Below are 22,690 nucleotides of genomic sequence, written 5' to 3'. Positions count from 1 at the left end.
ATCTAACCTAACCTAAACAAAAAACCAGGTGACCTTGAAAGTGTATAATTACCATAATTTTTGGTAAAGGATTATTTTGCAAAACCGTTTTTTGACGATTTAAAACAGTAAAACTATGAGAAATTTCCATTCCAGCTATTTCTACTAATTTTTTTTATTAATACGAACATTTTGAGACCAAGAACATTAAAATCCATCCATTTTTCGATTTTCTAGAGCCAACCTAACCTAACCTATCTTAACCTAATCTAACCTAACCTAACCTAACCTAAGCAAAAAACAGGTGACCGCGAAAGTGTATAATTACCATAATTTTTGGTAAAGGATTATTTTGCAAAATCATTTTTTTACGATTTAAAACAGTAAAACTATGAGAAATTTCCATTCCAGCTATTTCTACTAATTTTTTTTATTAATACGCCGTAAAATGGAACATTTTGAGACCAAGAACATTAAAATCCATCCATTTTTCGATTTTCTAGAGCCAACCTAACCTAACCTATCTTAACCTAATCTAACCTAACCTAACCTAACCTAACCAAAAAACCAGGTGACCGCGAAAGTGTATAATTACCATAATTTTTGGTAAAGGATTATTTTGCAAAACCGTTTTTTGACGATTTAAAACAGTAAAACTATGAGAAATTTCTATTCCAGCTATTTCTACTAATTTTTTTTATTAATATGCCGTAAAATGGAACATTTTGAGACCAAGATTATTAAAATCCATCCATTTTTCGATTTTCTAGAGCCAAAAAACCAGGTGACCGTGAAAGTGTATAATTACCAAAAATTAGTAACTTGAATCAAGTTTCAATTGTTGTTTTTTCAAGTTTCCAGTATATTTTCGCAATAATCTGTTGAGGATCACAACAAAAAAGGCAACGGCTACACTGGTTTGCCTGCAGACACGTTAGACATCGCATTCGAAAGAATAGGCTTCAAGCTAAACAGTCGTTAACCTTTGGCGCATGTGTAGCAGCACTAGTCTTGTTATTTAATAGCCACACCTCGTATATCATGTGATGATTTTCAATTTATGTTGTTACTTTTGAAAAATCAAGTGTCTATAACTTAACTAACGGTCATAAGATCATTTATAGAAGGTATTTTACATTTACCATCAATGGGATTAAAAATATCTCATAAACGACTTTAAAAAAAGACTACGATGAATTATATTATTTTTTCGATTTGTTTTTTTGAGAAAAACAATATACCGAAGATAATTCGTTCGATTACAATAATCCACTCGTTATTTTCAGTAATCAACTACTTATTGATTTTGAGATATAAATTTTTTTAGATAAAATTTCTAACGTTTCGCGATGAATTATTGTATATATACGTCACTTAAACTTCACCAATCATTCTTCGGTAAGTTAGATAGGGAAATTAATATAGATATAAACTGAATGCTTGGAGAAAATAATTTCGAGTATGGTACTTACTAGATGAAAAATCATCGTGATTTGTTCACTACAGAAAAACGTATGCGACACAGTGAGTATTGCAAAAAACTTCGTAATTAAATAAATAAATAAATCAGAAAATCATTTTTATTTTCATTCTGTATATCAAAATTATACATTGAATACACTGAATACGTTTCTAGTTATAGCGGATTAGTTCTACAGGGTGGTCTAATATAAATATGGGTTTGGGCATAGAGAATCCATACAAACTGTTTGTTTTAATTTAATTATTTGCATTTGGTTACCACACTATAATTAAACACAGTTTAAAAACTTGAATCAACAGCCAGTTGTCTCGCTTTCATTGAAATATTGAATATGATTTTTACGGAAATTAGCTCAAAATTTTCGTTTTTATTCAACCATACGTAGGAGCCTAGTTAAGGCACATTGGGCACATTATTAGACGGAATATTTAAGCTCCTACAACATTTACATAATGATTAATTATCATATCTGGCCAAAGTATTAATCTAACACAATTTTTTTCATATATTTTGGCTGTTATTTATCCCACGCGCATCCCAAAAAACCTTGCCAACAGATGGATCCGGTTTTCAGTACAAATATTTTGATTGTTTTTTGTTTTGGGTAGTAGTAGTCCCCACGTTTCTTCCTGGGTATTGGAAACAAAAATTCATTCCTGAGAAACATTAAAACACTCGATGGAAACATCTTCACGACGCATTATGATCAAACGTGGCCTCCATCTTGTGCACAGCTTTCATGTCCAAAATGAAACGCCTACAATGCCTGCTAGTTTCGTGTATCTTCCAAAGGACGAAAACTAATTGTCACTAAGACTTCTAAGTTTCGATTTGTGAATATTTGAATGGCGATTTTCTTGATTTTTGAACTACAAAATGTTTAGAATATTTCTTACTTATTTCTTAACGTTTTTGTAAACCGACTTCCAATTTTCTGCTGCTTTAACCAAAATTTCAATCTCCTTTTTTTTGACATTTTTTGGCTTTTCTGCTTGATCCTAACTTTATTTCAATGGAAATACTTAACTTAAATCGCTGATGTATCATATTTAATTGCATTACATTAAAAAAAAACTCTTAATCATGAATACTTTCCAATCAAAAATCCTTTTTTTGAGAATCGGAATCTATTAGTTACAAAAACGCTAAGCCGGTTTAAAACACCCGATTAATAATAATTTTCTAAAATTAATTCATTTTTGTATAGGTATTTATAATTTTTTAATTTGATTATTACTAAAAGTGTGTTTTTTATGAAGTTAATGAATGAATAAACTGATTTATAAAACAATGAATATTGAAATTCAATAACACAAAATGATTATATCCAATGAGATAATAACAGTTATCAGAGCAATAGACTTCGATAACCTGATTTACCTGGGTTGTTATGAAGTGGTTTTGGAGTTAATAATCGGATCAGCACTGTATTATTTTTTTAAACAGTTGCACTTATGATAAATAACATAATTACGATAATTTTTTACGTAACAAGGACGTTGATATTGAAAAAAAATCCGTTAAACGGTTAGGAAAGGGATTATGTTACAAAAAAATTGATTTTTATATATTTAAACTATAATTTTAATTGTATTTTATTGTAAATTTCCGGAGATTTGATGAATTTAAATTAGAAATTAATTATTTTCAATCGATTTTTATCAATGAGATAATTGGAGATTAATACTTAGGTAATTTTATACTTTCACGGTCCCCTCGTTTTTTGGCTCTAGAAAATTGAAAAATCATCCGATTTTGATGAATTTTTGTTTCTAAATCTTCATTTTTACGGCGGATTTACTAAAAATGAATAAGGGAAATATATCACCTCGAGATTTCGTATAGTTTTCTGACTTTAAATGTGATTTAAAACGCACTTCATCGCATATAATCGTTCACAACTTTTTTACAAAGTATCAAACGCTGTTCATATATTTTTTTTGTTAATCTACACAAAAAACGATCATTTTGAGAAAAAGAAAACTTGAAAAATGTTTGTTTATCCATTTTTTATCTCACTTAAAGATTTCACATGGTTTTCTGACTTTAAATGTGATTTAAAACGCACTTCATCGCATATAATCGTTCACAACTTTTTTACTAAGTGTCAAACGCTGTTCATATATTTTTTTTGTTAATCTACACAAAAAACGATCATTTTGAGAAAAAGAAAACTTGAAAAATGTTTGTTTATCCATTTTTTATCTCACTTAAAGATTTCGCATGGTTTTCTGACTTTAAATGTGATTTAAAACGCACTTCATCGCATATAATCGTTCACAACTTTTTTACAAAGTGTCAAACGCTGTTCATATATTTTTTTTGTTAATCTACACAAAAAACGATCATTTTGTGAAAAAGAAAACTTGAAAAATGTTTGTTTATCCATTTTTTATCCCACTTAGAGATTTCGCATGGTTTTCTGACTTTAAATGTGATTTAAAACGCACTTCATCGCATATAATCGTTCACAACTTTTTTACAAAGTATCAAACGCTGTTCATATATTTTTTTTGTTAATCTACACAAAAAACGATCATTTTGAGAAAAAGAAAACTTGAAAAATGTTTGTTTATCCATTTTTTATCTCACTTAAAGATTTCACATGGTTTTCTGACTTTAAATGTGATTTAAAACGCACTTCATCGCATATAATCGTTCACAACTTTTTTACTAAGTGTCAAACGCTGTTCATATATTTTTTTTGTTAATCTACACAAAAAACGATCATTTTGAGAAAAAGAAAATTGAAAAATGTTTGTTTATCCATTTTTTATCTCACTTAAAGATTTCACATGGTTTTCTGACTTTAAATGTGATTTAAAACGCACTTCATCGCATATAATCGTTCACAACTTTTTTACTAAGTGTCAAACGCTGTTCATATATTTTTTTTGTTAATCTACACAAAAAACGATCATTTTGAGAAAAAGAAAACTTGAAAAATGTTTGTTTATCCATTTTTTATCTCACTTAAAGATTTCACATGGTTTTCTGACTTTAAATGTGATTTAAAACGCACTTCATCGCATATAATCGTTCACAACTTTTTTACAAAGTATCAAACGCTGTTCATATATTTTTTTTGTTAATCTACACAAAAAACGATCATTTTGAGAAAAAGAAAACTTGAAAAATGTTTGTTTATCCATTTTTTATCTCACTTAAAGATTTCACATGGTTTTCTGACTTTAAATGTGATTTAAAACGCACTTCATCGCATATAATCGTTCACAACTTTTTTACTAAGTGTCAAACGCTGTTCATATATTTTTTTTGTTAATCTACACAAAAAACGATCATTTTGAGAAAAAGAAAACTTGAAAAATGTTTGTTTATCCATTTTTTATCTCACTTAAAGATTTCACATGGTTTTCTGACTTTAAATGTGATTTAAAACGCACTTCATCGCATATAATCGTTCACAACTTTTTTACTAAGTGTCAAACGCTGTTCATATATTTTTTTTGTTAATCTACACAAAAAACGATCATTTTGAGAAAAAGAAAACTTGAAAAATGTTTGTTTATCCATTTTTTATCTCACTTAAAGATTTCACATGGTTTTCTGACTTTAAATGTGATTTAAAACGCACTTCATCGCATATAATCGTTCACAACTTTTTTACAAAGTGTTAAACGCTGTTCATATATTTTTTTTGATAATCTACACAAAAAACGATCATTTTGTGAAAAAGAAAACTTGAAAAATGTTTGTTTATCCATTTTTTATCCCACTTAGAGATTTCGCATGGTTTTCTGACTTTAAATGTGATTTAAAACGCACTTCATCGCATATAATCGTTCACAACTTTTTGACAAAGTGTCAAACGCTGTTCATATATTTTTTTTGTTAATCTACACAAAAAACGATCATTTTGTGAAAAAGAAAACTTGAAAAATGTTTGTTTATCCATTTTTTATCTCACTTAAAGATTTCGCATGGTTTTCTGACTTTAAATGTGATTTAAAACGCACTTCATCGCATATAATCGTTCACAACTTTTTTACAAAGTGTCAAACGCTGTTCATATATTTTTTTTGTTAATCTACACAAAAAACGATCATTTTGTGAAAAAGAAAACTTGAAAAATGTTTGTTTATCCATTTTTTATCCCACTTAGAGATTTCGCATGGTTTTCTGACTTTAAATGTGATTTAAAACGCACTTCATCGCATATAATCGTTCACAACTTTTTGACAAAGTGTCAAACGCTGTTCATATATTTTTTTTGTTAATCTACACAAAAAACGATCATTTTGTGAAAAAGAAAACTTGAAAAATGTTTGTTTATCCATTTTTTATCTCACTTAAACATTTCGCATGGTTTTCTGACTTTAAATGTGATTTAAAACGCACTTCATCGCATATAATCGTTCACAACTTTTTTACAAAGTGTCAAACGCTGTTCATATATTTTTTTTGTTAATCTACACAAAAAACGATCATTTTGTGAAAAAGAAAACTTGAAAAATGTTTGTTTATCCATTTTTTATCCCACTTAGAGATTTCGCATGGTTTTCTGACTTTAAATGTGATTTAAAACGCACTTCATCGCATATAATCGTTCACAACTTTTTGACAAAGTGTCAAACGCTGTTCATATATTTTTTTTGTTAATCTACACAAAAAACGATCATTTTGTGAAAAAGAAAACTTGAAAAATGTTTGTTTATCCATTTTTTATCTCACTTAAAGATTTCGCATGGTTTTCTGACTTTAAATGTGATTTAAAACGCACTTCATCGCATATAATCGTTCACAACTTTTTTACAAAGTGTTAAACGCTGTTCATATATTTTTTTTGTTAATCTACACAAAAAACGATCATTTTGAGAAAAAGAAAACTTGAAAAATGTTTGTTTATCCATTTTTTATCTCACTTAAAGATTTCACATGGTTTTCTGACTTTAAATGTGATTTAAAACGCACTTCATCGCATATAATCGTTCACAACTTTTTTACTAAGTGTCAAACGCTGTTCATATATTTTTTTGTTAATCTACACAAAAAACGATCATTTTGTGAAAAAGAAAACTTGAAAAATGTTTGTTCATCCATTTTTTATCTCACTTAAAGATTTCACATGGTTTTCTGACTTTAAATGTGATTTAAAACGCACTTCATCGCACAATCGTTCACAACTTTTTTACAAAGTATCAACCGCTGTTCATATATTTTTTCTCAAAATAAGTTTGATGGGCAGAGAATGAATAAAAATTTTCCATGGAATATGGTGCTGAAAACAATGTTTTTTTAATTATTTTTTACAAACTTTTATTACTACAATTTAATATCTCCAATCTATTCCACGAATTCCATATTTCTTATCTGAAAAATTACAATTTGTGATAAACAAACATTATTTTTTATAGCAACTATTTTTATTACTATCAACAACATATTTTACGTAATGTGTGTTCTATGGTGAAACAGAAAAAAGTTTTTTTCTATGTGTGATATAGAGAAAAGCCTCATCTGTGTACCAAAACTACAAACTCCAATTTTAAAGAAGTTTGAGGATATATTGGATTGACATCAAACATCGAGGTTAGTTTATAATTATTTATATATATTTGTGACCAAAAAAATCGACTCAATTCGTACGCTAGCGTTCAAAAAGCGTCAAGAGCATCGATGCTATCCCATTCTTCAGTGTGTGCCGTTCTCATGTCCAATTTCGTGGCTGGTTCAGATTTTCTTTTTTTTGGTCAATTTCTATGGGTCCACATGCTGCCGTACAGAGCCTGCATCATAAGGACCGATATTCACCTCTATTAAATTGAAATTGGTGTAGTAATTCCCTGAAATTTCTTATATAGGATCGCTGTTGATCACTCACTCCACCACCAGTTTCAATACAAACCAACTCAGTTTTTTCTTCCATAGAACTTCCCGCAGAAACCTCTAACACCGTTCTAATCTTTCTCCAGGTCTTCTCCAGACTCGTCCTCTTCTATCGCTATGATGCAGACACACTCTAATTTCGTTTAAAAAGAGAACGGAGCCGCATTGTTTGTAAATTAATTTGGGGCTAGTAGCTGAACTTTTGGCTCAAGGTTGGCTGTCTTAAGTTTCCTTCTGATTATCCAGCAACTCCTGGAAACCGTGAACTGACTCATGTTTGATGGTTAACTGATACTGGAGGGATAGATGTCTTATAAGGATTTGTTATCCCTAAAATTTAAGCTTTTTCTAAGAAAAATCAAATTTCGGGTTCAGTTTTTTTGCCAGTCACTTACGAGGCCGATTTTTTCGTTCACGACTTATATAGTGTGTCACTAGATACGTGAAAAAGATGGAAAATTATATTTTTTTAAGTCTGGACCAGATTTAATTTTAGTTTTGATAAATTCAGGTTTTGAAAAAGTCACACTTTATAAGGAAACGACGAATAAACCGATTGCAGCTTTGTTCGGTTTTAGGAAAGCTAATTTTGAAAAATATGAATTGATCTGTTTTCCAGTCGAAAGAAATGGTTTTAATTGTTTTTTTTTTCGAAATTTTCTTTGGCGTACTTGAATTTCTAAAACTTGTATAATAAAATAATCATTCATCAATTAATTTAAATCGAAATCCGTATCAAAGGACACAAATATATCCTGTTCAAAATTATTTATTTATAAAGCTCGTATTTTGACTTTATAGTCCATTCATTCAATATACTAAATTTTATTTACATAAAAGCAATAAAAATAAGGTTACTAAATGATAAAAGAAAACTATCAATCTTTTTGAGAACTTATTTAGTTGAAAATTCACTCTGGTTTCACGAAATTTGAAAATATACAAAGAATTTTTATTCACAAGCTTCTTAAACACGTTTTAGTAAGAAAATTTTAAATAAACTTCTTTCGGATAATTTCCATAGATGTTATATTAAAGATAGAGAAAACTAATTGGAATCGTATTGCTGTAAGAGGGAGATGTATCACTCTCTATTTCTATTTACTCGCTTCTGATTCCCCACTACTAGAAACTAGTGATCCAATCAGAATGGAGTAGTGAGAGATAGAGAATGGTATACTCATGTTGTTTCTCTCTTTAAAAACCACTCGCTTCAATACCTAACTTAACCTACCTTTAATATTAAGTATACAAATCGGTACGAATGGACTATAAAATAATGAATGCTTATTCCAATTTAATCTGGATTATATTTTTAGGATTGCTTTGTGGAAAATTAAAAAAATAGCGAATTCAAGATGGTTTTCGATAATAACGAAAAAAACAAAAACGATTTTAGAGTGTCTGTACAAAATGGTAAACCGGAAATCACCGCATCAAATAATGATACTCGAAATAATAGTTTGTTGAGCAAAAAAAACTCTGTACGTGAAATGTACACAATTTACGGTGAGTTCTATATATTTTGTTTTGTTTTGTTTTTTGTTCTTTGTAACGGAAATGATTTATAGGAGGATTATCAATCACCAAAGAGAACGCTAGACTTTCCATTTTATCTATACAGAGTGAGAAACAAAAATTAGTGGAAGAGCGATGGTATCAGATATTCATCCAAGTCAGTATACCTTTTTTCATCGCTGGTTTGGGTACCATAGGGGCTGGGATCGTACTTAATCGCGTTCAGGTTAGTGCATTTCATTCTACGAGGGTAATCTTGTAAATTACCATCAAAATTTCTTATATTAAGTGTATTTGTTTTTAGGAATACGAAGTTTTTAAAAATATAGACGCACTTTTCGTATTAGTTCCTGCGTTGTTAGGACTAAAAGGCAACTTAGATATGTGTCTGGCGTCTAGATTATCAACTCAAACAAATTTAGGAAATATGAACGAAAGGAAAAAAATTATTTCCATAGTAACTGGAAACGTACTTTTGGTACAAGTAAGTCCATTCCATTCCCAAAACTGATAAGACCTAACAAATATCTATAATTGGTTAGTGCTTCATAGTTTTTCCCAAATTACGATTGAAACATTTCGTTTGAACCAACTGTCGAGGTATTTTTTCCATTTCGAATCAGATACCTCCAAAATAAGTGATTGGAACGCTTCAACTGCTTCCTCAGGTGTAGGAAAGCGTTAACCTCGCAATTTTATTTTTAATCTACCGGAATTAGCTTAAATCATTGAGTACTAAACAAGGACTGTAAGGTGGATGACCCATTAACTCGATGTCTTAACTAAGTTGGAATTTATGGAACCGTTGGTGGTATTCATATTGAACACACAACTTTAGTCTCTGAAGATGATAACAGACAGTGTAATTGTGATTGTTGGTTAGTGTATTCAATAATTCGAAGTTTTAACTGTTGTCGTGGGTTTTTCTCCGATTGGTTTCCCTGATTTTTTCTTTACAGTTCTGGAAAACTGATGCTGGTGTACCATTCTACGTAGCTTTAGGAGGCGACATGTCGAGTTATTCCGAAAAAATGGACGATCATTTGCTTAGAAGTGCTTCGTGCAGAAACAACTTCTGTTGGAGTGGATTTTGTAAGACCACGAAATTCATCATGTAGCTAAATGCAATTATGATCGACTCATATCAAAAGAGGATTGTATCATCCACAAATTCAATCATTTTTGAATAAATCTCTTGAATAAATTTTCTTTTGTAACTGTTTTTTCCACTTACAACCAATTACTATCTTTTCTTCGCATGAAAAACAACTTTTTCGACATCTACTTAACTCATTCTAAATAGTACTACTTAGATCTGTACTTCGTATTGGCTATTCTATAATATTGATTCCATTAAGAGAAGTTTTCCTAGAACGTGACTGTTATTGCATCAAATAAATAATATCTACAATATTCGTTTTATAGCAGATTCTACACCAAAAATTTGTACCTATAAAGCTTGTTTCATAGCAAACCCTCTAACAAATAATGTGGTACCATCCTTTATCGAATAATCGTGGTAATCACTTTAGTTTTACCATATATCATCGGTATTAATAAAGATTAATGACTGTTGGCTGTTTAGCATCTTTTCAAAATTCGAATCTTCATTAAAAACAAGAAGATTTGAGTCTATTGGAGCTGGAGGAAATGACAGACAAAAACTGCATTATTTCGAACAATCGTAGGATGTAGGGATAGAGGAGATGTACAAGCTCAGCAGCAAGCAGCAGATGAAATATAGATCCATTATTCCACTCTGGAATCAAAACGATCATCATCTGAGGATTGGATTGCAGCCGATGAACCACGTCCAAAGGCACAACTGTGAGCTGGGAACGTATTTTGGGATGGGGGATGGAATATTGTCCATCAACGATCACCAAAAGAGAGTTTTTCGAATGGAAAAATCAAGGAAAAACGACCTCATATGTCGAAGAAAAAACCACTGTTTCATCAAGACAATAAACCGATTCACAAATCGATAACAACGATGGTTAAATTGAACGAATTACACTTCGAATCGCTCTCTCATCCACCGTACAGTCCAGATCTGGCCCTCCAGTGACTACTGTCTATTCGCTGGTTTCAAAAAATCCTTGCTGGTAAGATATTCAACTCAAATGAAGTCAAAAGACATCCAGAAGTTAGAGAAGTGTTGGATTGAATGTATTGCTCACATTTTTCTTAGTTCTTCTTCTTCTCATGCCGTTTTATCATTGAAGGTTGGTGACCACGTTGTTAAATGCGCCTCTTCTTCCTGCCGATGCCTTTTTCTCCCTCTACTTTGTCCTGCATCATGTTCTGTTGCAGTAGGTATTTGTCGTTGTGTAAAACGTTTTTCTTATCTTAATAATTGTCAACAGTATTCTTTTGCGATCAATGCGTCTTAGTACTTCGTCGTTGGTAATTCTGTCAGTCCAGGGTATCTTCAGGATGCGTCTATAGAGCCAATCTCAATTTTTTTTGATCATTTAAGCTTTCGAGGTCCAAGTTTCCACTTCGTACTGACCACACATAACATTCCATGAATCCTATTCTGACGTGAAGGTTTAGATTTCTGTTTGCAAACATTGAGAAGTACTTCGTCTTCGTCTTCGTCTTCGTCTTCGTCTTCGTCTTCGTCTTCGTCTTCGTCTTCGTCTTCGTCTTCGTCTTCGTCTTCGTCTTCGTCTTCGTCTTCGTCTTCGTCTTCGTCTTCGTCTTCGTCTTCGTCTTCGTCTTCGTCTTCGTCTTCGTCTTCGTCTTCGTCTTCGTCTTCGTCTTCGTCTTCGTCTTCGTCTTCGTCTTCGTCTTCGTCTTCGTCTTCGTCTTCGTCTTCGTCTTCGTCTTCGTCTTCGTCTTCGTCTTCGTCTTCGTCTTCGTCTTCGTCTTCGTCTTCGTCTTCGTCTTCGTCTTCGTCTTCGTCTTCGTCACATGAATTATTGAGTGATGTGTTAAACTCGGGGGTAGATTGTGATGAAGCGTGATGTAAATGAACATTGGTAATTATCAATTATTAATTAAACATAAACTGTTCCAGATCCAAGCAATTGTAGCTTCCTGTTTAGTATCTGTATTTGCTGTTAGCGTATCGGCGATATTTAACAAAGAATTTAATTGGATTCACACTTTACTACTAGCGACATCTAGTACTTTAACGGCTACCATGTCGTGTTTCATCTTAGGTAAGAAAAGAAAAGAAAACAATTTTTCTTTTTACAATTGTCTGATACATTTTTTTCAGATATTGTTCTTGTGAGTTTGATAATAGCTTCGAGGAAATTCAAACTAAATCCGGATAATATAGCAACCCCCATGGCGGCTAGTATCGGGGATGTAGTCTCCCTGATAATGTTATCAACTTGGGCTTCGTTTTTATATAGCATCAGTGGTAAATATTTCGATTTTGTTATTTAAATATACTTAATAGTACGAAATAATTTTAAATTCAATTTACTTTATGAAATATTAGAGCGGATTGCACCTAAACGTGATGGTAAAACATTTGTAGCCATTCCAAAGTGATTTTGCAGTAGAAATTTGAGCAGTTTTGGCATAACTTCGCATAATTATACTCATAACTCCCGACTAAAGCCCCATGACTGTGTTCTGTTGGTACAATTAAGATTTCATGGACATCTTCTTCACAGTTCACCCTTTGACCTCTTTGGGGAGATGTAATTACTACTCAATCACCTAGCTCCTCCATCTTTACCTATCAATCGATCGTAGAATTGGGATTTGGTTGACCTCAATAAGCATATAACCTCAATTTTAGCACGCAAAGATCCAGGCTGCTGTTTTAACAAGGTTGGGCAGCTTAGGGCTTTGTTTCTGTCTGCACCAATATCACCATCACAGAAAATTAACTAAAGCAAACAAATATTGAACAACGTGGTGTCTTCAAACTTGAATCATGTACTTTCTAATGCAGTGGTATTTTACAAGCAACTATCGCCATCTCTAGGTCAGGCCAAATACTTCTAGGACCATCGTACGGAATAGAGCAAATCGTCTTGTAGGCGATCCAGAATTAAAGACACATGTTTTGGTAGAGTATCTTGTCATCAAAACTATTTCTATGGTATCAAGTCGAGCATCCTCAAGCTTCACCGATACTCAAATAGAGATATAGTGTGTTTTGACAACACTTGCGTTGATGGTTCTAAAAATTCCTTGCTCAAGAAGGCGACGAATAACTAATCCTCATGTCTGGAGTGAAGATGATCACCTCTAACTTACCTCTGATAATTTTTATATGTCTAAATACCCACCAAAACGATTTCCATCGAACTAGTAGTTGTTCAAGTTCATCTGCATCATAATAAATCACAATTTTTCATTTTGTATATCAATTTTTATCAATGAAACTACTTTTATTGTTTCCAGATGATTTTCCATGGGTTATGGGTTTGATTATGGGTCTGTATTTACTAGTTTTTCTCCCAACTTGGATATTTATCGTTCGAAAAAACGATTATACGAAAGCTATACTCACCAACGGCTGGGTACCAGTTATATCGGCTCTCTTCATCAGTGGGTAAGTTAATTTTATCACAAGTTAGTGTTGGTGGAAAAATTTTTGTTTGTTCCACATACAGATATCGAATTTATGAATATAATTAGACAACTAAAATCATTTTCCTTGCGAATCAAGAGAGACGGAACTTTGGTTTATGATACTTCAATTTCTGAATTAAAATAATTAATTAGATCTACGAGGAAACGCAAAAATGTGAACGGTGAGCTCGCATCGCTTTTTTGTCGGTTAAAAAGTTGGAATTGAAGATAAAGTAGATGACGTGATTGAATACAGACAAAAATCATTCCAAATATAGAAACCAGAATTTTCTTTTACTTTTTGTGAAGTACACAAAAATAGCGATGGAGAAACAAGTGCAAACTATTTTCAAAATTGTAGATCTACTACTAGAGGACGTATTGGGAAATATTAAATCGAATAAGCAAAATTTTACAAAAATTACTTAATTAATTGACACTTTATATATATTTCTTATTCGAAACCGGTACTTTCTCCGTTTTGACTTTCTTTTTTTAATTATTTACTTGAATAGAGAGTGTGGATTGCTATCATAATCGTGCTGCGACCTCGCGAAAATCTAGAACGGTTGTTATAATAAAAAATATTAGATTTTTGAAGTTTTTAGTTGTATCTATTCCAATATAGGAAAGAAAAATACTATTGACGTTAGCTAACGTCTCTTTTAACTCAACAATAAAATTATATACACGAGGATAGTCCCAGAAGTACCTGGTCTGACCTAGAGATGGCGGTAATTGCTTCTAACATACCACTGTATTAGAAAGGACACAATCTGTTTCAAGTTTGTAGATGCCACGTTGTTTGGTATTAGCTTGGCAGTCATCAATAATGAATGTTTTCAATGAACAAGATTTTACTCTGGATGAGACTGCTTCTTCGTTATCAACAGTAAAATATTGGGTAGCGGAGTTTCGACGAGACTGCACGACCTGTGAAGACCAGCAGTCGACTAAATGAGGAGACGACTCCAGAAATGTTGAAGAAAATCTACTGGATTATCATCGACTGGAAGGGCGCGAGCTTGCAGACGTGGTAGGCATTTTAAAAAATGTGCTACATCGCATAATAACTGAAAATTTGGTCATAAAAAAGCTGTACGCAATATGGGTGTCGCGTTCACAAGAGCAGCGTCGTGAAGATGCTTCAATGTTTGGCAATGTTTCACAGAAATAAAGCTGAATTTCTGCGACGTTTTATAACCATGTATGAAACAAAACAATCAAAACAATGGATTGAAAAGGGACAAACGGCTCCGAAGACGGCAAAGACCGTTCCATCTTCAGACGGCGGTTTTTTTAGGAAGCGCGTGAGATAATTTTCATTAAATACCTTGGAAAAGGAAAAACCATCAACGGCAAGTATCGTGCGAAGAAATAAAGCGAAAACGACCTCATTTGGTTAAGAAGAAAATGTTTCATCAAGACACACACATCCGTTATTGCAATAGCCAAAATTGATGAATTGCTTTATCATGCACCCTATTTACCAGCTCACCAGGAGTATTTTCTAATCCCAAACTTGAAAAAATGGTCCGATGTTCAGCAACAAAGAGGTTATGTCTGAAGTTAATGATCCTTATTGTAAAAATGATTGAACATTGCTGGAAATTGCTTTTCATTGTTACACCAGGTATTTCTAGGATCACTCTCGTATTGAAATATTTAATATTTTGTTACAGATCGGGAGGACTAATACTGGACCTCGCCGTAAATAGATTCTATGGGTATACCATGTTTCAGCCCATAATAAACGGTTTAGGAGGTAATCTTGTGTCCGTGCAAGCTAGTCGTATTTCGACCATGTTACATAAGACTTCTTTCGAAGGAGTTATACCATCACACACAAAACAGTGGGTCAATCCGTACACGGCACTCATATATGGAGGTAAGTAATCATTTTTTCAAAAATATTCCCATCCCGAGTCACCCGATTTACCGAAAATCACTCACTAAGAAGATCTTCTTAATTCACGTAACTCGCTCAATTTGGTGATATCGAAATTTAGGTCTAGATGTCACTCATTCCGACACACAAAGTTAAATTCGAAACTGCCAACCTCTAAAATATGTTAGCTACAGATGTGTTTATGGTTGTATCTCGATCTAGGACTGCGCGCTTACGTAGTTTGTTTATTTTCTCCCTCTCATGCAAAAAATCAAAAAAAATTATTCATGAATCCAGGCGAATTTAATCAGGATAATCATATGTTTGAATCGAATTATTGCAATGAAGTCAGTGGATGTTTCTTTTATTAATATACAGACATTGTTGATGCTACAGCTACAGTATCCAGTTGTTGTCTTCAAATCGCAATTGCGTCTTCTTCCTGCCACCTATTCTGAGCTCTTCCATAGTAAATTTACAACTGATTTATGAGAATAAGTAAATATATTTTGCATTAGCATAAACCAAGCCGTTTACACAACTTTTTTATATACCTAAATAAAATTCTAAAAGAAATACTGTAAATAAACCGCCTTCTATAATAAAAAATTCTAAAAGGAAACATCAAAAGCGCATCAACCGTTTAGTAAAAACAGATGAAAGGCGCTGCGTAAATTCGTCGAATTTTAAAATAACCTTGTGGCTGAACAGTGTCGGCTGAACGACACATTTTGCGAGTTTTTTCCTAACAATACTGTCTATTTTAACGGTAAAATTTTTGATTATGTAGTGTAGCTTGATTTTTGTTAATATTATTAATATACACAACAATAATGTTGATTAGAATTGTTCTTATTATAAAGTTATACAACGTTAAAAGCTTTGTACACCCCTAAGTTTTGTTTAAAATATATACAGGACTTTTAGACCCAATTTTCTTCAATATTTTTCGACTTCCTTCGGTTGTTAACTACTTTTTTTCATTAAATCCTAGCAACCTCATTGGTACCTCATTCATACCACGATTTTTTCTTCACGCGTCCTCCTTTCACGCGTCCTCTGCTGTGGCAATCTGGCAACCTTGCTTTTTGCATTCGAACTATTTGTGTTATATCCAAGTTCCTTGTATATGATCCATACAGTGAACCAAGCAAATCACCTCGTAATTTTAAAGACCTACATGGATTAGTTTGAAATTTTGACAGAAGTTCAAAAATAACACCGGGAACCGATAGAGAATTGAATTTTATGAAGAAAATGTAGAATGAAGTTTTTATTTAACTCAATAATTCCTGAGTTATTCGCGATTGAAAATTAAAAATAAAAAACACGTTTTTCAATATTTTCTCACGAAAAACTCGAAAATTAAGCATTTTCTGAAAAAAATTATTCTTATCAAAATTGAAGCTTATAAAAAATCAAACAAATTAGTCACTTTAAATTAATTTTTTTAAGCAATATCCAGCAACTTATGAGTCACTGAAAGCCAATTTTTTCTTTTTCGGAAATTTATCCAGAGGTCTGAGCTCAAATAAAGGAAAAACGATCAATTTTTCATAAAAACTTGTGATAAACATTTTTAAAGTACTTTTTTAGACCTTCAATAAGAGCTTTTATGAAACCGTCTAGCATGAAAATTAAGCAAGTTATGACAAAAATAAGTTAAGTAACACGAATTTTAAAAAAAATGTGGCTAAATTTGAGACCATGTGCGTCAAAATTAAAATCAATCGTAGCCCATGTAAAATTATCTTTTTTAAGCCCTAATAACACGTTCCAAAAGTTTGAATGGTTTGGAACAAGTATATTTTGAAAAAAAAATAGTTTAATTTGAATTTTTTTTCGATTTCTTAAAAAAAAGTTATTTTTTCAAAATATTTCAAAAACCATTGGATCAACGAAAGAAATTTTTTTACTAAAATTTAGCTTTTATTTTACTGAACATTTTGCTTATTTTTAAACTCACGTAGCTTGAAAATTAAACGAGATATAAGCTATTGAAGTATTGATTGAAGGGAGAGTCTTTTTTATCCTTTAACATCAAAATTATCTGGAGAAAAGGGTGTAGAAGGATTGCAACTCTCATGGTTTTGTAGCTTATGAAATTCCCTACAAAATGATGTATGGATCAATGTAAAAAACTTAAAGGAAAGCCGAGTTATTATTAAAAAACCGAATACATTTTTCTAGAGATAACGCTGGAAAATCACGAAAAGTCTAAGCTTTGATCTTTTTGGAGTATTTATTCTTTTATACATGCTACATAATTTTATACTTAATTTAATGTTGCAAAATAAATATTTTTCATTATCATCAAAGTTTAAAAGGTTTAATATTTATGGGGGGTGAAAAATTGTAGAAATATTTCATTATATCAGAAGCAACAATTCATTTTCATTTTCTTAACGAAATCCATTACTTTAAGCTTTCAGAAAAATTGTTCCCTAATTTTTTTTGATAAGGGGTAGTTTTTAGGGGTTGAATTAAATTAAAAACTCATGTATCAGGTTTGTTATATTTAAATTATATATATTTTTTCTACTTGAAATGGAAAATAAAATGATTTCATCCTTTCAGCCGTTTTTTAAAACTGTATTAGGGTAGTTTTTAAGGGTAGTTACATATGAAAATTAGAAGTATTACTTACATTGTAAAAAAACAAAAATCATTTCACATGTTTGAACATAATAAGCCCTATAACTGCTTCCATTTAGTAGAATAGAGAGTGTGGATTGCTATCATAATCGTGTTGCGACCTCGCGAAAATCTAGAACGGTTATTATAATAAAAAATATTAGATTTTTGAAGTTTTTAGTTGTATCTATTCCAATATAGGAAAGAAAAATACTATTGACGTTAGCTAACGTCTCTTTTAACTCAACAATAAAATTATATACACGAGGATAGTCCCAGAAGTACCTGGTCTGACCTAGAGATGGCGGTAATTGCTTCTAACATACCACTGTATTAGAAAGGTCACAATCTGTTTCAAGTTTGAAGATGCCACGTTGTTTGGTATTAGCTTGGCAGTCATCAATAATGAATGTTTTCAATGAACAAGATTTTACTCTGGATGAGACTGCTTCTTCGTTATCAACAGTAAAATATTGGGTAGTGGAGTTTCGACGAGACTGCACGACCTGTGAAGACCAGCAGTCGACTAAATGAGGAGACGACTCCAGAAATGTTGAAGAAAATCTACTGGATTACTGGATTATCATCGACTGGAAGGGTGCGAGCTTGCAGACGTGGTAGGCATTTCAAAAAATGTGCTACATCGCATAATAACTGAAAATTTGGACATAAAAAAGCTGTACGCAGTATGGGCGTCGCGTTCACAAAAGCAGCGTCGTGAAGATGCTTCAATCGAGTGTTTGGCAATGTTTCACAGAAATAAAGTTGAATTTTTGCGACGTTTTATAACCATGGATGAAACGTGGATCCATCACAAACAACAAAACAATCACAAAATTAGAAATATTACTTACATTGTAAAAAAACAAAAATCATTTCACATGTTTGAACATAATAAGCCCTATAACTGCTTCCATTTAGTAATTTGCAATTTTTTCCATTCTTAGGGGTTGTTTTTGGTGATTGCATTATTAAAAATATTGAGGATCAGATTTCTTATACTTGAAGAAAAAAATTTCTCCTATTAAGATCCAAAATAAAAAAATCTCATGTTTTTCACCACATTTTTTAAATAATTTTTGTATGAGGGGTCGTTTTTAAGGGTGGTGAGCTGTAAAATATCAAAATATTGAAGTCATGATACAAAACCATCAATATTTATTATATTTGAACATAACTATAGCCCATTGCCGCTTTAATTCGCTAGTTTTCAATTTATTGGAGTAAGGGGTGATTTTCACCCCTTAAAAATAAAAAAGATACTTCGCGACCAAGTCAGATTTGAAGAGGAGGGTAAGATAAACTTAATTCCAAATTTTCAAGAAGATCGATGAAGGTCTCCAGAAACCTTCTGCTATTTCCTGAGAATTTTTTTCCATATTTCCAGTTTATTGACATTTTTTATTCTGATCTGATGTATATATAGCTGCTGGTTCAACTCAGAAACGACGGGGTCCTGGAACACCCTCATACTGTAACTTCAACATTCAATACTCTATTTGTTCCATTCGATTTTATAATAATTGCACCTCTTCAGTACAAAACATATATTCAAAACTGAACTAATATTAATTTTCTTTTTTTAGTGCTTCCAGCGAAATCAGCCAGACTATTATTGATCCTCTCCATTCCAGGATACGTGGTTTTCCTTTTTTTGGCCGATATTATCAACAACAAAGGAACTCTTTACATTAACGCAATTTTTTCGCTAACCTACGTCTGCGTGGGATTCACCCAGATCGTCACTCTTCTTTACATATGTCATCTTTTAGTTCATACCATGTGGAAATTTCGAAAAGATCCCGATAATTCGTCTATACCTTATTTAACTGCATTAGGAGATCTCCTGGGATCGTCCTTATTGTTATTAGGATTTTTCTTTGTCGAATCTATAGATTCTGAGTACGGATCTTAGCGATGGATGATGGGATTAGTGTGAGATACATGAGAATATTGAGATAGCCAAGAAATGGCATGATTCGTATTAACAAACAGCTAGTTTTATCCAAGAGAACTAACAAAATGGAGAATTCATATAAAATGGCGGTTGAATGGAATGAGATACTGATTTAATGACTGTTTATGTAGTTAATTTAAGAATAAAATATTTTTGAAACCATAAAATTCATGGTAAAACACATCAAAATGAAGTTATCGTAGTGAAATAAACATCTACAACTCATATTAGTTGTTTTTTTTTAATATAACCTCAAAATTTTCCATGAAAACAGTGTTAGCAAGAAAATGTATCTAAATTGAGAAAAAAATGGACGGAGTCAAAATCGTCGTATACCAAAACATTTGACGACGTTCAGAATATTAAAAGTTACATGATCTGCAGATAAATACTATCAGAACATAATTTCTCAAACATCTTTCGTATAAAACAGCGCCATGACATTTTTAGAGTTTTTTGTTTGAGTTTTTAACTCAATCCTTACTAAATTTATACTTGAACCTGTCCTGTGTCTCTTCTTACCATCTTACTATACCAAACTTACTTGTATCTGCCTGCACCTCTTCTATCCTTTTGATCCTGTCCTGTGCCTTCTTTTTTATTATTTTTATACTAAACTTTCTAATATCGGCCTCCAACTCTTCTATCCTTCCTTACTATTCATTTAATGCGATTCCTCTTTATTCTTTTATTCCATACCAAACTTTCTTGTATCTGCCTGCACTTCTTCTATCCTTTTGATCCTGTCCTGTGCCTTCTCTTCTATTCTTTATATGTCAAACTTTCTAATATCGGCCTCCAGCTCTTCTATCCTTCCTTCCTATTAATTTAATTCCGTCCAGTTTCCTCTTTATTCATTTATTCCATACCAAATTTTCTTGTATCTGCCTGCACCTCTTTTATCCTTTTCATTCTGTCCTGTGCCTTCTCTTCTATTCTTTATATACCAAACTTTCTAATATCGGCCTCCAACTCTTCTATCCTTTCTTTCGATTCATTTAATTCTGTCCTGTTTCCTCTTTATTCCTTTATTCGATACCAAATTTTCTTGTATCTGCTTGCACCTCTTTCATCCTTTTCATTCTGTCCTGTGCCTTCTCTTCTATTCTTTATATACCAAACTTTCTAATATCGGCCTCCAACTCTTCTATCCTTTCTTTCGATTCATTTAATTCTGTCCTGTTTCCTCTTTATTCCTTTATTCGATACCAAATTTTCTTTTATCTGCTTGCACCTCTTTCATCCTTTTCATTCTGTCCTGTGCCTTCTCTTCTATTCTTTATATACCAAACTTTCTAATATCGGCCTCCAACTCTTCTATCCTTTCTTTCGATTCATTTAATTCTGTCCTGTTTCCTCTTTATTCCTTTATTCGATACCAAATTTTCTTGTATCTGCTTGCACCTCTTTCATCCTTTTGATTCTGTCCTGTGCCTTCTCTTCTATTCTTTATATACCAAACTTTCTTATATTTGCCTCCAATTCTTCTATCCTTTCTTCCTATTCATTTAATTCTGTCCTGTTTCCTCTTTATTCCTTTATTCGATACCAAACTGTCTTGTATCTGCCTGCACCTCTTTTATCCTTTTGATTCTGTCCTGTGCCATCTCTTCTTTTGTTTATATACCAAACTTTCTAATATCTGCCTCCAACCCTTCTATCCTTTCTTTCGATTCATTTAATTCTGTCCTGTTCCCTCTTTATTCCTTTATTCGATACCAAACTGTCTTGTATCTGCCTACACCTCTTTTATCCTTTTCATTCTGTCCTGTGTCTTCTCTTCTATTCTTTATATACCAAACTTTCTTATATTTGCCTCCAATTCTTCTATCCTTTCTTCCTATTCATTTAATTCTGTCCTGTTTCCTCTTTATTCCTTTATTCGATACCAAACTGTCTTGTATCTGCCTGCACCTCTTTTATCCTTTTGATTCTGTCCTGTGCCATCTCTTCTTTTGTTTATATACCAAACTTTCTAATATCTGCCTCCAACCCTTCTATCCTTTCTTTCGATTCATTTAATTCTGTCCTGTTCCCTCTTTATTCCTTTATTCGATACCAAACTGTCTTGTATCTGCCTACACCTCTTTTATCCTTTTCATTCTGTCCTGTGTCTTCTCTTCTATTCTTTATATACCAAACTTTCTTATATTTGCCTCCAATTCTTCTATCCTTTCTTCCTATTCATTTAATTCTGTCCTGTTTCCTCTTTATTCCTTTATTCGATACCAAACTGTCTTGTATCTGCCTGCACCTCTTTTATCCTTTTGATTCTGTCCTGTGCCATCTCTTCTTTTGTTTATATACCAAACTTTCTAATATCTGCCTCCAACCCTTCTATCCTTTCTTTCGATTCATTTAATTCTGTCCTGTTCCCTCTTTATTCCTTTATTCGATACCAAACTGTCTTGTATCTGCCTACACCTCTTTTATCCTTTTCATTCTGTCCTGTGTCTTCTCTTCTATTCTTTATATACCAAACTTTCTTATATTTGCCTCCAATTCTTCTATCCTTTCTTCCTATTCATTTAATTCTGTCCTGTTTCCTCTTTATTCCTTTATTCGATACCAAACTGTCTTGTATCTGCCTGCACCTCTTTTATCCTTTTGATTCTGTCCTGTGCCTTCTCTTCTTTTGTTTATACACCAAACTTTCTAATATCTGCCTCCAACCCTTCTATCCTTTCTTTCGATTCATTTAATTCTGTCCTGTTTCCTCTTTATTCCTTTATTCGATACCAAACTTTCTTGTATCTGCCTGCACCTCTTTTATCCTTTTCATTCTGTCCTGTGCCTTCTCTTCTATTCTTTATATACCAAACTTTCTTATATTTGCCTCCAA

At 32.2% G+C, this 22,690-nt stretch overlaps 1 protein-coding gene across 4 annotated transcripts; it reads left to right on the top strand.

Annotated features, from left to right (window-relative positions):
* Window positions 1-1,369: 1,369 nt before the first annotated feature.
* LOC130445021 (solute carrier family 41 member 3-like) lies at window positions 1,370-20,075 on the top strand. Of its 4 annotated transcripts, XM_056780497.1 has the most exons (10): window positions 1,370-1,503; window positions 6,838-7,012; window positions 8,629-8,818; window positions 8,881-9,053; window positions 9,132-9,311; window positions 11,850-11,994; window positions 12,054-12,200; window positions 13,199-13,349; window positions 15,052-15,257; window positions 19,478-20,075. In XM_056780497.1, exons 3-10 carry the CDS (start codon window positions 8,668-8,670, stop codon window positions 19,804-19,806), a joined length of 1,482 nt encoding a protein of 493 aa, XP_056636475.1. In that variant the 5' UTR covers window positions 1,370-1,503; window positions 6,838-7,012; window positions 8,629-8,667; the 3' UTR covers window positions 19,807-20,075. The 4 variants fall into 4 exon arrangements, with proteins under 4 accessions (XP_056636475.1, XP_056636467.1, XP_056636492.1 ...); XM_056780489.1 differs by lacking the exon at window positions 6,838-7,012; XM_056780514.1 differs by lacking the exon at window positions 12,054-12,200.
* Window positions 20,076-22,690: the final 2,615 nt, after the last annotated feature.

This window comes from Diorhabda sublineata, chromosome 1 (assembly GCF_026230105.1).
Source record: "Diorhabda sublineata isolate icDioSubl1.1 chromosome 1, icDioSubl1.1, whole genome shotgun sequence".
NCBI lineage: Eukaryota > Metazoa > Arthropoda > Insecta > Coleoptera > Chrysomelidae > Diorhabda > Diorhabda sublineata.
This window is presented reverse-complemented; position numbering and strand designations above follow the sequence as displayed.